Source organism: Aspergillus flavus, chromosome 8, assembly GCF_009017415.1.
Source record: "Aspergillus flavus chromosome 8, complete sequence".
Taxonomy (NCBI): domain Eukaryota; kingdom Fungi; phylum Ascomycota; class Eurotiomycetes; order Eurotiales; family Aspergillaceae; genus Aspergillus; species Aspergillus flavus.
Window position 1 is genome coordinate 2,017,740 of NC_092403.1, and position 13,899 is coordinate 2,031,638.

Sequence of the window (13,899 nt, forward strand, 5' to 3'; positions counted from 1 at the left end):
TTCATCTACTCGATGGCTACTCTATGTGATTATTGTAGCGATTGGTTCCTTTTGCTTTATGATACCCTTTTGTCCTGATATTACATAGCGTGTTTCATTAATGTTCTTAAATGTACAATTAGGATGGTATTCATAGTCCAATCCATGCTGATTTGGAAGCGTGATCCACCTTCTTCCGACTGCTTTTAAGCATACCAAGCGCCTTGAGTTCTGATACCGCCCGATAGAACAATGTCATAGTCATCCGTTCATCGCAAGCGTCACCTTGTTCACTCTCAAACACCGCATAAAAAGCTTGCCAAAGGTCGTAAACGTTCACCAGTGCCCCGGACTCGAGATACAGCTGATATAGGATAGCAGTGGCTGGCTGTCGCGCGGAAATCCTGGCCTCCGTCCTATCCGACATTGACATTAGGTAGTCGAAAGGATTGGCTAAGGCACGTTCGATCGCGAAACGTGGCCTAGGGGAGAAGATCTCCTTCAAGGGATTTTTCATATCAAGAAGAAAGGCTTCATGCAAGAACAAATCTTGTGGTCTCACCAATGTTTCCACAAAATACTTTTCTGACAGAGCATAAACGCGATCGATTACCTTGGTATACTCAATATTTTGCTGGGGTAATCTGGCTTTGCTCTTACTGAGCTTCACCCGCTGTTGGACCACAGTTGCCGCCACAATGGAATTATGGCTGTCATACTCACTCCGGAGCGGCTCCGTACCCTGGTATGTCTGCACAAGAGCTTCGAAGTCTTTCTTTATTTCTTGGAAATCCGGACAGTCAGTCAGGTCTTGAGGCATAAACGCCAGGACTTCCTTCAGCTTTGAGGAATCCAACGTTTTCAGGCCCTTAAGAAGGTCATCCATGTAAGTTGAATCTTGCAAATCTCCGGATAGTGCACGAATCGACAAATCCGGTATCGTAAGCTTTTTTCTTATATCCATGCTCTTAAGGCATAGATAGACCGTCTTGACGACATGGAATATACTTCTCATCCGTTGCTGTCCGATTTCTATGTACTTTAAGCTTTGCTGAAACAGAAACTCGTCGTTTTCCAACAGGCTGCGCACTTGTTCAGTAGAATCGTCATCAAGTAGATGCTCGCAAAATCTGGTAGGGTTAGTTAAGAAAAGGCTAAGTTGAGGTAATAGATCACCTTCGGAAAGATGGGAGGTTTCTAATTGCTTCGCAAACCTTCCCCTGTTGCCTATTGACGGAAATCTCTTCTGATAGGAGCATTGCCAATGGATTGGCAAAGAAGTGTGTCATATACGCATACTATCCCCATTAGAATTGATCGGTTCAGTACGCGTAATATGGTAAATACCTTAACTGTCCGACTGAAGGCCTCCGGTGTTTGGAAATAGTCATTCGATTTCTCAAACAAAACCCCTGTAATATTGCGTCCTAGCCAGAATCGTCCGTTTTGGTCTGCTTGTAACCGCTCATACATGCGATCAACGCAATTACTTGCTCCGTGAATCTCAAAGTATCTACCTCTAAGAAGGGCTACGCTTGACCGAGGAAGCCTTCCTTCGAAGAGTTCAACAGATGTTGAGATACCAAACAATAAGGTAAATGGTATCCGGTCAAGCCAGGAACTAGAACAATTAACTTAATAGACTAGTAAGGATCGTGAGCCTTACCTTAAGAGGGACAGGAGATCAGTTAGAATGTTCGGATCAAACGCTTCACTGTCACGGAATGCTACGACCAGCTTTTTGATCCCTTTCCTTTTCACATAATCTCCAAGTAAATCGAGATCATACCCAAGAAGTCTGGGTCCCTACGGTCTTCTTAGCACCTCGCCCATATAGAGTTTGGACAGCGTAAACCCACCTCTCGGTCCGTCAGGAAATTCTGATACCCATTGTTACCTTCCGTGTTTGTGACGGCAGCTCGGATAATATTCTTCAGCGTTGCCTTCAGATTTGGCGCATCACCAGACTCCAGTATGACCACTCCGCCTTCCTCTGACGCAGCTAACTGGTCATTGAGCTTGGATAACAGTCTGCCAAGCGATGAAACATTGGATCCGACTGTTATCAATGCTGTGGGGATGCAGCCGTCATATCTATTGTTGGTTAGTTATTTCGAAGCGCCTTCGTGTCCAAATAACGAACTACCTACGTCAGATGCGAGGTCGACCTGACGAAGGATAAAACGTTCTCAAGAACTTCGGAATCCACGTCATCTAGAATCTCCTGCCTGCCGTTAGCACGACATACGATAACCAGCGAACTTGCAAGCTTCTATTGTTTGCGAACCTGGATCTTGGTTTCCTGAGTTGACCACAATAGCCGGTAGGCATTGTACCTCAATTCGACCGATGACTCGTTTTCTTCGCCGTCCAGTAAGGGAACAAAGGGGTGCGATTCACTTTTCTGTTCCTTAATCTCGGGTTGCACCTTTCGTCGCTTCGAAGGCCGCTCTCCGTGAGCTTTCGCGGAAGTTACAGGTCGATAGATGTACACACCCTACAAAAGCATTAGTGAGTTTGGGACCGATTTGAGCCATAAGCGCAGGACAGTACCTGAGTGTTTGAGCCATCCTTGGCTACACCTTGTGTTTCCGTATCCAAGTCCATAATAAATAAGCCTCGAGACAGCCTGCGCTCTGTCGTCTGGGGAGGAATGAATATGTAGAATGATTTACTGAAACCGCGGCGGAGCTCGCGTTGACGCTAAACCAAACCGGGTGGTATTGGTTTTCCGCTGCGGAGCTTCATGCGGTAACTCTCCGCAAAACTTCTACTTTTGTTACTGTCACAGCAATTCTCGTTCACCAGTGTTCTTTTGTCAGATGATCTAACCGTCTATACTTCATGCTGCGCCAAGCTGTTCGAGGAGCTCGGTGGTATCAGCATGTGGCGCTCAGAACACCGTCGGCTCCGTCTCTTCCTTTGCTGCGTACATTCTCCGTCGTAGCGCTACGCTCCTTCCAGTATGGCGGCCCCAATGACAAGGTTCGGTTTTACGAGCAAGATACTCGTGGGAGCAAAAAGAGAAGGCAGGTCAATCCAGAAGCCGAAGAAAACGCTGATCGGGAGGAAGTGGAGGGCGAGCTGGCTAGACTTGAGAAGGAACTGCAGGATCTGAAAGAAGGTCCTTACGGCCCCAACAGTCAGTTCATCAGAGAGCTACCCGAGAAGGAAAGAGCCATTGCACTAGAAGCTCTGAGAAAATATGAGGCGGAGCATGGCAAGGATGAACCCGAAATTGGCCTGGAACAGGTTTTTGATAATGAGCTGGATGAGATGTTGAAAGAGGAATTCGAAGGTTTGGCCAAAGAAGAGGAAAACTGGCATTCGACAGGGCAGGATAACTCACCAAAAAAGCCTGTACGGCGCCCCTACGAGGTTGCCGTAACGACTCTGGAACACCATTCCTATATCGAGAAATTCAACCAATGCCTGACCCGAATCGCAAGCGATGGATCAAACGAACGACTCGGGGCAGAACTATGGAGATGGTACCGTCGTTGCAAACAGATGATCCCAGAATTCCTAGAGTCAATACCCGAAGAAGCTCTGACGTTGTTATGGCATGCTCAAGTTGGGGACTATACAAGATCTTCCCGCACAAGCCATATTCAAATACTCGCTGAAGACGCAATATCAGTTGGAAAATCGCTCTCGACGCCACATCTCCTCTCTTACATTGAGTCGCTCCGAAAGACTGGCAAAACAAAGGAAGCGCTAGATCAGTGGGAAGCACATCAAACGGGGCTTTCGCAAAATAAGCAAGACCTTGAAGCATATTGGAAATTGGGTGTACGACTCTTTGCTGCTGAAAATGACCCTCAGCGAGCACAGGACATCGCCCTCGCGTTTCTAGCAAATGACAAATCACGCGAACCTCGCATCCTCCTTCCAGTCATTACTGCTTGGGGGCGACAGCCTGGCAAAGAAGCTGAGGTCAAGGCCTGGGCTCTATATTTACAACTGAAAAGCTTTCTTGAGAACACCTTAACTATGGACGATTACGATAACATCAGCATTGGTCTTCTGAAAGCCGGTAGACCGAATCTTGCTATCGCAGTGTTCAAAGATATGATGGTGACAGGGCAAGACCCAGCAAACGATTCGACCTCACTCTATAAAGCAGCCGTCGGTCTTGTTGGTCATCTTCAGGCATCGAGTATTTCGGAACAGGATGTGAACAAGGTATCGCTTTCGACGCTAACGGTCCTACCTCGGAGGTTCCAGAACCGGTTCTTCTATGCCAGCTGGATGAAGAAGCTCATTGGAATGGGTGAAGTTGACTCTGCCGCACTGGTAATTGAGTTGATGTACGAACGAGGAGTGAAGCCGGATTCAAAGCACCTCAATGGATTGATAGCCGCTTGGTTACGCGATGGCAATCCCGACGCGCGAGAGAAAGCCGAACGACTGGGGTGGTCTATGGTTCAACAGCGGATTGACAGTATTTGGGCGCGGACCAATTCAACAGGAAGCTCTCCGAAATTGACCGTAAGCCCCGATCCAGATAGTCCTCGCATACCCAAATGGATGCAACGAGAGATCCCATCCGCGAACATCGAAACATTTTCCATTTTACTCCTCCATTATACCCGAAGAAGCGACGATGGGATGATCAAATACCTAGTTAAATGCCTCGGCGATGCTCAGATCAAGCCAAACTCCTATTTCATGAACCACATCCTATATGCCGAGCTCCGGAAACAGGATATCGGATCTTTGTGGGACAAGTTCCGAACCATGTCTGCATCGATCCAACCGGATCTGGAAACTTTTGCTTGCCTATGGGACTGCGGCAAACTTCAGTATGATCGCGGTCGCACGACGTTTGTTGCAGACTTTCCGTCTGCTCGCAGCCTTTATGCGGAGATGATGCAGTGGCATTCTCATCTCCCTACACGAGGCCGAGCCGCTGCGCAAGAAGAGTTCTCAAAAGAACTCTATAACCAAATAATTCGTTGCTTTTGTCTCTCTAAAGACCTCCCTGGCACACTGATTGCGCTTTACTCGTTGAGATCAATATTCGGGTTCTCCCCCGACGACGTGACCGCTCGTCTCATAATCCTGCAAGTTGCACGGATGGCCGGTGTCCCGCCTGGCACACCCAAGCGCCGGCTCCGTCGCCTTTCAACGACTCCTAAGAGCAAAGAGAACATCTCTCATGTCAACAGGCTGGTAGAGATCCTGAGCGAGCGCAAAGTGTCTGCACTCCAGGCGCGCGGGCTTACTCTCGAGACTCTCGAGCCGCAGGAGCGGGAGCAGTATCAGCTCGATATAATGACTGACCTTTTACGTATTATCATGGGCCGGGCTGCTACTGAATCGAGCAGAGTTGAAGATCAGATTGCGTCCGCCGCAGAAGAGATGAATGTCCTGGGGGTCGATCTTGGATCGTCGTTGGAGGATAATGACCTTTTACTGTAGGTCTATACCAGTCTCTTTATGGAAATCGGGAAAAGTACATCATGGTGTTTAGCGGCATTGCTTTATGAAATAGAAGATTGCCACGCAGCATACGGATCGGCGTTCAGGCGGTGGTGCTATGTATATAATCATGGCTCTTGTGTACTATAATAGATTCATCCTCTCTTGAGCTATCTTGGACACTTGGGTCGTCCTATGTTTCTGAACTTCAGTGGTTAATAATAAATTTGCGCCTCCTTTATAATTATCATCCAAGCCGGTTGTGGTGATCTTTAGAACTTCATAATCACCATTCATTCTGTTCGCTGAGAAATCACAACCGAAGCGTACAGTTAGGTATATAATCAGACTCCATCGTACCTACATAACTCAGAGCCAACTGCCAGGAGGGAGATACCACATAGACACACTCAATCCTCTATCAGACGTTCTAGATACCCCAAAGGCTTCGATCACGCAAGGTGTAGACCCATGGATCCTCTCCGAACCGGGCACCACCTACCGCAACAGAAGCCTAAAAGACCACAGACCACCCAGCAGCAGAAGATACAAGGGCGCGGACGCCGCAATCAAGGAAGCGGCTTCATTGCGGACATTGTATCTGGCAAAGTGACACGTGCTGGATCCAGCATAATGGCTCGGATGAGCGTCTCTGATACACTGGGTCATATTGCCGTCCACCCACTGTTCGATCGTTCTATTAGACACATTGAGGTAGAGCGTAGGAGGGAAGTAACGCTCAGGAACTTCGCACCAGTATTGGTGCTCGTTGTATCTATGGATGACATTCGGCTTGCAGCAGGTTCGCAGTGTGTCCAAGTCTTCTGGCTCGTTCGGTTGATCGCGAATGTAATAAGAACATACATCTTTTGAGTCCAGTTCGGGTCCGTGTAAGCTTTCCAGGGTCTGCACGGGCAGCTCTGTTGTTGCCGTCGTTGGCGTCGGTTTTTCTGTTGTAGACATGTTTCTGATTTCCTTGATCTCTTGGATATGGATGATAGAATCAGGTGAAACTAGAATAGTAAGGTCATGCAGATCTCACATGGCTCGAATATCTTTCCTCCGCAAACTATGCTGGGTCATCTTGTTTCCTACCTTATATGCCTGGGGGGTTATGGTTTTGCTGCTTCTGTCCCTCCGCCAAAACAGAACAAAACCATGGAAAGGCAAACGGTCTTTGTTCAAAGCTCTAAGGCGGTTACTTACCCAATCAGAGAGAAATGCATCGAGCAAATTGGTTTCTCTTCATGCGGGGGGGATTGTTGACAGTCCAGCACTGGTGGAACCGACGTTGAACAGCCTCCAGTGAGTTGCATAGCATAGCAAGGCTAAGACCAGATCAAACAAAGATACGATAGCGATATGAAATCTGATTAGCCAAATTTACACATAGTGTATCATAGACTTTCGTCGGGCGTAGTCTTTGTCTAGTTGGTCTTGCTCAAGTCGTACCTGACCTAACTACATGCAGTAGGGCAAGTGCCCTACTAATCGTCTGACTCTCATGAGACTACTGGCACTCGTCGGCATCTGTTAGATTCTTTCTTGAATTGGTTACACGAATGGAGATATTACATTCCAAGCTTTATCGGTATGGGTCTGACCGCAAGCCTGCAATTTCAATGGTTTTTGACAACCCGCGCTATCTCTCGTCTCTGCCGCACATGCACTTTACTAGTCCACCTCTCGTTGATTCCTTAACATAGCTCATGAGGGGAAGACTGGCATTCTACTTGGATAAAGTTTAAGGGGTAACAGCATGGATGGGGGTGAACGTTTTGTATATATAGGGAAGTCAGGAACTGTTGTATGTTGAACCGTGCTTTACGCAAGATATCCAAGCCTTCCGAGCTTTTACGAATTGCAAGTCAGAATGTGTGCAATATACCTGAGAATCACCTTCCTTCTCTGCCTTAGCCTGTCCCTAGCACACGTCATTTACATGAATGACACAACAGGCGCAAACAACCCATTGGAAGAGAGACAGCTCATGGGCCACCAGTTTATGTGTTGTATGGGGGACTGCAGCTATGAGCTCGTTGGGGATGGAAACCCACATACGGATTATCTCCACAGGCAAATGACCAGTACAGGAGAGTGTCGAGATGGCCCAGGTGCTAAGGGCTGTGGAGTTGGATTCTCCACGAGTCATACATTTGGGTACACTGTCTCGGCCGGAGCGAATATCGGATGGTTCGCTCCTGGTTTCTCAGTGACAGAGTCATGGACCGTGGGCGAGACCAAGACCTGTAGTGCAGATATCAATGCAACGGTCTGTCTCTGGTACGATATGGCATATGTGAGTAGTACTCTATTTCGATCTTGCAAGTCGTCCATTCTAATACACCGTGACAGACCGCGTACACAGTACAAGTCGTCAATAGGCGTCTGTATAGCTCGGTGTGTTCTAACCAGCCCACAGGACCGTGAGTGATTGATGAGCTCTATCACCGTTGTTCTTTCACTGACCAGGTTGATTAGGCTCATCATGAAGGCGCCAAACGTCAACAATGCCGGTGGTGGTCATTGGTACTGTGCATATGGCGATGAATGCCGTGGGGAAGGTGAAGAATACTGGTGTCTGACGGAAGATTGCCCACCAAAGGGAAAGCCTAAACCTCAGGATTAAATCCAGACCCGATGCATACATATTATGTACCTAACTAGCCTATGTGTGAGGTACACAGCAAGCGTACATTCAACGGGGTATAGAGAGGGCGGTCTTCTGCATGTTGAGAAGTAGGAGTCATTGATTACTTCAGGCCCAGCGCTACTACATGTAATCCGATGCTCTTGAAATGAACCAGACTGAACGTTCGGCAGAGGCAATAGGACACTGTAGATGTTGCAATCACAAATGAACTTCAAGACAATGCACTCACTGTACAAGTGCATATTCCAACTCGCTCCTACAACAGGTAGCTCGGTACAACAACCACACAGTCCAAACAACACATACTGCTCCAGATGGCCATTAAATTTCGTTGACTCCCCCAATTTACGGAGACATAAAATGTCAACTATCGCAGACGCGTTAAGTCTCTATATTCCAATACGGCCATGGTAGAGGGGGAAATAACAGTTAGTTCCAGTGTAGGTTGATCAGGATAACTCAATAGTACGCCATACACAGATCTCTGTGTAAGCAGGAAAAGGCAATAGCTAAGGTTCCTCCTCACTGGAATATAAACGGTACTCTAAGTTAAGATATCGTTAACTTAATTCAACAGTTCTACCCAAACTAATCTCCAAACCTTCGCTATTCCAGCTAAGCTATGATTCTTTCCCAAGCTCTATAACATTCCCATCCATCATACACTCATTAACATAGACCAACATTACGTTATTTACCGGGCCCTATCAGGGTAGGCATCGTACAAGCCATCGGACACACTGATATCGCTGAAAGTGACTTCTCCCTCGCCATTATGGAAGAAGCTAATCTCGGTTGAGTTGGCATACCAGGTACTGCACTCGACATTAGCAAGTTTCTTGTAAATTGAAAAACATTCAGACAGGACTTACCGAGCCCAGGTAGAAAGGGCAAATCGTGAGTTAGCATAAACTTCAAGAACAGCGTTGTCAACCACAATAGTGAGATCCAAAGTCTCAATGTGCGACTCATCCTCTGCAGCAAGCTTGACATTGTGGCGGTTTCTGCCATGTTCTCTATAGGCATCCTTTTTCTTCCTCTCTTCTTGTTTATCATCATCGTCGCTCTTGTTGCAATTCTTATTGATGTCAAACAACCGCAGACGCCCTGACTCGGTAGTAGTGTTCAATTTCAGTGGTGGTCTGGACGGCTGCGCTTGTGTTACTGCGGCCAATGACGATAGATTCATTCGAGAATTGGTAGTAGATAGTTGTCGACTCAAGCTCCGAAGAGAGAATCTTGAAACCAGCTTGAACTCCAGGGTCACGAGCGGACTTGGGGAATGAGAGCTGGGCATTAAGAACGAAGAACTTGGTGGTGGGCGACTGCTTGAAGGGAACAGCACCGTCTTCGCAAAACGTGCGCTTCGGCTCGGTGAAGGACGTTTTATTTGTCATTGCCTTATATGTCTCTCTCGCAATCTTGATTCCCATTGTTTCAAGCTTGAGACAGCTATTCTCGCTATCTTTTACGCACCACGAGCCAGTCTCCGAGGCAAGGTCATTATCGACCACGTTGGAAATAGTCTGTTTATGCAATTCACGGGGGAGCAGTAGCGTATTTTGCCATCCCTGCTGCTCACTTGGGTATCCGGCCACGCCTCCGAAGACGTCTCCAGTCAGCCACACGTACGAGATAAAGCGATCAGGCGCACCGCTCTTCTCGGAGGCCTGAGACGTCGCTGGTAGGACCTTTCCTGCCGCGGCATATGAGGATATTCCCCAGTCAAGAACACCCGCCATGGTAGGCTCAAAAGTCACATTTCCGCCGTCCGGTTTCAAGATATTACCGGACGCCCACAGCATGCCATGCATCGAGGTAACAGATTCGGTGATTGGGCCATACGAACCCTCCACGCCGAGAGTGATAAAAGTCTCGCCGTTGACATTATAGCCTTCTTTGTCGAGACTGAACACATTCCCAACTTCGAAATTGTAGCCCCATGCCTTAGCCCAGTCACCGTTGCCACAGGTCGAGTTAACAGGCTCACTCCACCATTTTCCAAGGTACTCCCAGTCCTCATAACCCGATCCCTGGTTGCGATAGAGGAACACCCCGGGCCCGACATCGTGGACACCGCCCGAGATAGCAGCATACCAAGTGCCCGAGCTACTGCCAACAGTGTCATCTAGGTCCTTATTCTGGAAAACGTAAGGGTCACGGAAGGCAGTGACATCGATCCCCTACAATGGCATAACTGAGCCATTGGCTATAAAGGCTTTTGTTCCTTGGATAGCTCCTCTTTAAACTTTTAGCTTCTTCGTCGGTTTTCTGACTCGAAACAAGGGCGCATACCAACCAAATGACAGCGTCAACTTCCTATCCATAGCATAAAGAGTCATTGGCCAGACTTTCCTCCGATCATAAGGGATTCAACGGTATTGTGATCTTGAGACCTAATTGAGTTCTTTCCATACCACAACTATTCCGTCTCTGCAACCACTAAAATTCGTTGGTACAACGTTCTACCATAGCACAGGTGCAACTTGGCAACGAAAGAATGCGAGGGCCAGGAAAGCCTTTCTGAGTGAAGCAACTACTTCCGACTTTCAAATGAATGGATCGACACGCCCAGCGTATCTCTCTGTTGATTGACTCAATCCATATAAAGTACAACAACCACAAACAATCAACTAAGCCACACATATGCCTCACCATGAGTATGCTTCCTCAAAATACTCAATCCCTTCGTACCCCTTTTTCAGTATACGATGCACACTGCGTCTAACCTCATCTGACATATGGGGTGACCCGCATGTGAGTACCGCCATTTTGTGCCTGGCAATCTGCGCTTCTGTAGCGGCCCCATGGATGATATTCTCAATATTCGGGCGTCCACGCTCAATACGCAATTCCCCATTCTTGTTATCAGCAGCGCAGTGGCTATTACAGCCTTTCGTACAATGGAAGCGCCCAGTAAATCCTTCGATTTCTAGTGCACCAGCAAGTTCCCTACCACAAAGCTGCTGCATGAATACATGGCCGCGGCATGCCCAGACCAGAGTAAGGTTGGAAGTCTGGGTTTTTGTATCGTCAGATACCCTAGAGCCTGCCTTCGACAATCTGGAAACGTGATCATGAATGTAAGGTACTGCTGTTGCTATGCCGGTCCCACCAACGATCATGACCACAGTGCCGTAGTGATGCAACGGAAGTGTATGACCGTAAGGACCCTCCAAGGATATAGGAATAGAGGTTTGATAATATCCGTTCACAGCACTATCATCAGAGGATGATGAACGTAAACACTGGTCTTTCAGTCGCTTTGTCCAACCGTTATAAGGACGAATCCAGAAAACAAGGTTTCCAAGAGCAGGGTCAGTGGTAGAAGATTGGGATCCCTGTGTAAATACCTCTGTAGGAGTTGAAGTGAATGGGTTCTTCTCGTTAAGGGCTCCAGTCATATAGTGGGGTCCTTGTTGTGCATTAGATGAAGACGTTAATGGCGACGTTGGGTTTGGTGCTGTGTAGGCGCCGACTGTAAAAGGATGGTTTTCCCAGCCACGCCAACTGAATAATTGATATAGATGGAAGTAATGCCCTGGCAAAGGCCGGATTGAGCCATCTGCTTGGACGTCAAGTCGGACGACATCAGCCTCTTCACTATACGTTACCATTGCTGTAGTTGTTTGCAGATGCCCAGGGGTAGAGACGCGGATGTTGCAATATACGAGGCGTACGAGGCGCAAGAACCGATCACAGCACCATATGGCAACCACTGGCCAGAGGTAGGCGTTATATTTAGTTCCGAAAACGGAAGTATGTCTGTTTTATCTTGTAAGCCGGTCTCGCATCTGCCAAAGTCATAGACAGGGAGGGAGCAAAGAAGGACGCACTGGAAAAGCGCAACAAGAAGGATCACTGCAAATAGGATGTGCCCAACCAAAAATAACTCATAACATTTAGTACGAATGTAGGGAATGGAGAGGCCGCAAAGTAGCCCCATCATAGTGGCACCCTAAATATTAATTAATATATTAGCGGAAGGAATTTGACGTGGTTTAGCTTAGACTCACAATAATACCAAACTTGAACCAGAGAACATGCAATCCTTCTTCGTAGTAAGGTCCTTTGTGAGCCTTGTTAGTTATATGGCTACAACAGACAGTGATCAAGGTCCATACCATAGATTGTATCCAGAACAGTATATGATATCGCATGTACAAAGGCAAATATGGCTGTGAGACGACTCAGGTGCCGGTGGAAGACATTGAAAGTGCTGAAGCTCCAACCAGTGGCCCAAATGAAGATATTGTTCCGTCCAGCGAATAACCACACCCATGGCAAACAGGCATATGCGAACATGCTAGTCCGTTGAGCAACGTACTTCCATGCCTGCCGCGAAATAGTTGGCATCCTAATGAGCATGTTAGTCGACACAGTACCACATGGGTAAGAGTGCCATTATCCTTACGTGACATTCGGAATGAAGATGTCATGAAACCCAAAGTTGAGGATAATACACATGATCCAAAACCAGACCACAACTAGAATCTCCGGGCGATTCGGGATGCTACATCCCAGGAGCCGGCGTTGATGGTACGATCCGAGAGCTGCAGGGACGGCAATGTAAGCCTTCCAATAAAAGCTAAGACGATCCCGTATTCCAGCTTTGTCTGGTAACTGTTGTTCTCGCTTGCGCTCCACATCTCCTCTACCACTTCCTCCTTGGACATGCCGCGATAAAGTCCATAAACGATGCAGTATGCCGGTGAGCAAGATTCCGCCCCAGTAGCCCATTACACTCCAACTCAGCCGCGTTGATTTCGGTAATGCTTGATCTTTCGCTAGCTGTGATACAGAGTCAGTGGTGTTGACCAATTAACGAATCAAGAATATGTGTCTCACATAACTGTGGAGGGCAACAAGATAGTATGAACGTGACAGTAATACAGGTGATGTCAATATCATTTTTTGATATTGACTAGGATCAACATGCGGAAGCTCCGCTATGTATGCACTCGTTGTATTGTTCGGCATCGCATCAAGGTCCAAGGGACTGTAGAGCCCCTGGCAGTAATTTTCCCACAAGTTTACCCCGGCAGACAGTTCCTCATCCGAGCAGTATAGCTTTACGGATGTATAGATGGAGCTTACCTGCACAGTGTTGTTACATGCAGCATTTTGTGAGTGGGGGCCAGACCATGTTAGGGTTGATAGCGATTGGTAGATGGAATAGAAACAGTATTCGTCCAGACTGGAAGCAGAGAGGCCTCCCCAACAGTGAACAAGGCCCGTGAACGCAACTAGTGTAATGACATATAGATGCATTTTGGACAAGAGACCAACAGCGGTAATGACTGGCACTCGGAGAGCTCTTTCTGAAGGCACATACACCGTTCGAAAACCTTCATCTGGCTTGCTTTTATATGATATTTCTACGTACCCCCTCCCGTTGTTCGGTCTCTAGACTCAGATGCCAGTGGCTGTTCGATCCTATTGTGAATATGAGGAACCTCATTACCATTAGAAGAGGGAAATCATAATGCGTGGGGCCCAGGGCCGCGGTGGATTGCACCTAGCGCTTCAGTTCCATCTCGAAACCAGTTCTTGGTAGGGGATGAGTGAAGTAAAAGTGGGCATCGTTTTCGTATTGGATAGCACATCAATAATCCACGCAGATCACTTTCCTTTCACAAGATTTATATCATTCAATGACAGTCTCCGCTTTCATTCCTCGTGGAGCCATCGCCTATATCCCAGCCCACCATGGAGTATAGGCGATCGAATGAGCATCACTAGCAGTGCTATTATGTAAAATTTACTTTTCATAAAGTGCAAACACATGATAGTTATCAGGTCGTCGATCAGATTATAACTAGCCCCACATATGCTCGGCTGGC

General features: G+C 47.5%; 5 protein-coding genes across 5 annotated transcripts; 2 read left to right on the forward strand and 3 right to left on the reverse strand.

The window, feature by feature from the left end:
- Window positions 1-41: 41 nt before the first annotated feature.
- On the reverse strand, window positions 42-2,637 carry F9C07_1947467 (origin recognition complex, subunit 3). Its single transcript, XM_071508519.1, has 8 exons — window positions 2,533-2,637; window positions 2,267-2,476; window positions 2,130-2,203; window positions 1,839-2,073; window positions 1,646-1,785; window positions 1,327-1,600; window positions 1,156-1,277; window positions 42-1,109 (listed from the first exon to the last, which is right to left on the reverse strand). The coding sequence occupies exons 1-8, from the start codon at window positions 2,584-2,586 to the stop codon at window positions 131-133; spliced, it is 2,088 nt and encodes a 695-aa protein (XP_071367408.1). The 5' UTR covers window positions 2,587-2,637; the 3' UTR covers window positions 42-130.
- Window positions 2,638-2,823: 186 nt separating this feature from the next.
- On the forward strand, window positions 2,824-5,403 carry F9C07_13296 (uncharacterized protein; the record flags this gene model as incomplete). Its single annotated transcript, XM_041287480.1, has 1 exon — window positions 2,824-5,403. One exon carries the CDS (start codon window positions 2,824-2,826, stop codon window positions 5,401-5,403), a length of 2,580 nt encoding a protein of 859 aa, XP_041151110.1.
- A 498-nt stretch (window positions 5,404-5,901) lies between these two features.
- F9C07_13295 (uncharacterized protein) lies at window positions 5,902-6,366 on the reverse strand (the record flags this gene model as incomplete). The annotated part of the gene is made up of 1 exon (XM_041287476.1): window positions 5,902-6,366. One exon carries the CDS (start codon window positions 6,364-6,366, stop codon window positions 5,902-5,904), a length of 465 nt encoding a protein of 154 aa, XP_041151109.1.
- A 910-nt stretch (window positions 6,367-7,276) lies between these two features.
- F9C07_2264185 (uncharacterized protein) lies at window positions 7,277-8,540 on the forward strand (the record flags this gene model as incomplete). Its single annotated transcript, XM_071510177.1, has 3 exons — window positions 7,277-7,702; window positions 7,759-7,829; window positions 7,876-8,540. The coding sequence occupies 3 exons, from the start codon at window positions 7,277-7,279 to the stop codon at window positions 8,030-8,032; spliced, it is 654 nt and encodes a 217-aa protein (XP_071367409.1). The 3' UTR covers window positions 8,033-8,540.
- A 210-nt stretch (window positions 8,541-8,750) lies between these two features.
- Window positions 8,751-13,389, reverse strand: F9C07_2076568 (glycosyl hydrolases family 32 C terminal-domain-containing protein; the record flags this gene model as incomplete). The annotated part of the gene is made up of 11 exons (XM_071508824.1): window positions 8,751-8,871; window positions 8,929-9,167; window positions 9,205-10,239; window positions 10,333-10,375; window positions 10,516-10,575; window positions 10,712-11,659; window positions 11,728-12,014; window positions 12,073-12,125; window positions 12,181-12,413; window positions 12,471-12,644; window positions 13,316-13,389. The coding sequence occupies 11 exons, from the start codon at window positions 13,387-13,389 to the stop codon at window positions 8,751-8,753; spliced, it is 3,267 nt and encodes a 1,088-aa protein (XP_071367410.1).
- Window positions 13,390-13,899: the final 510 nt, after the last annotated feature.

Bases quoted from the DNA above. Each gene is read 5' to 3' on its own strand.
- F9C07_1947467 (XM_071508519.1), bottom strand. From the start codon at position 2,586: ATGGACTTGGATACGGAAACACAAGGTGTAGCCAAGGATGGCTCAAAC. The intron at 2,477-2,532 runs GTACTGTCCTGC...ATGCTTTTGTAG, and splicing joins AGGATGGCTCAAACACTCAG to GGTGTGTACATCTATCGACC. The intron at 2,074-2,129 runs GTAGGTAGTTCG...AACCAACAATAG, and splicing joins AGGTCGACCTCGCATCTGAC to ATATGACGGCTGCATCCCCA.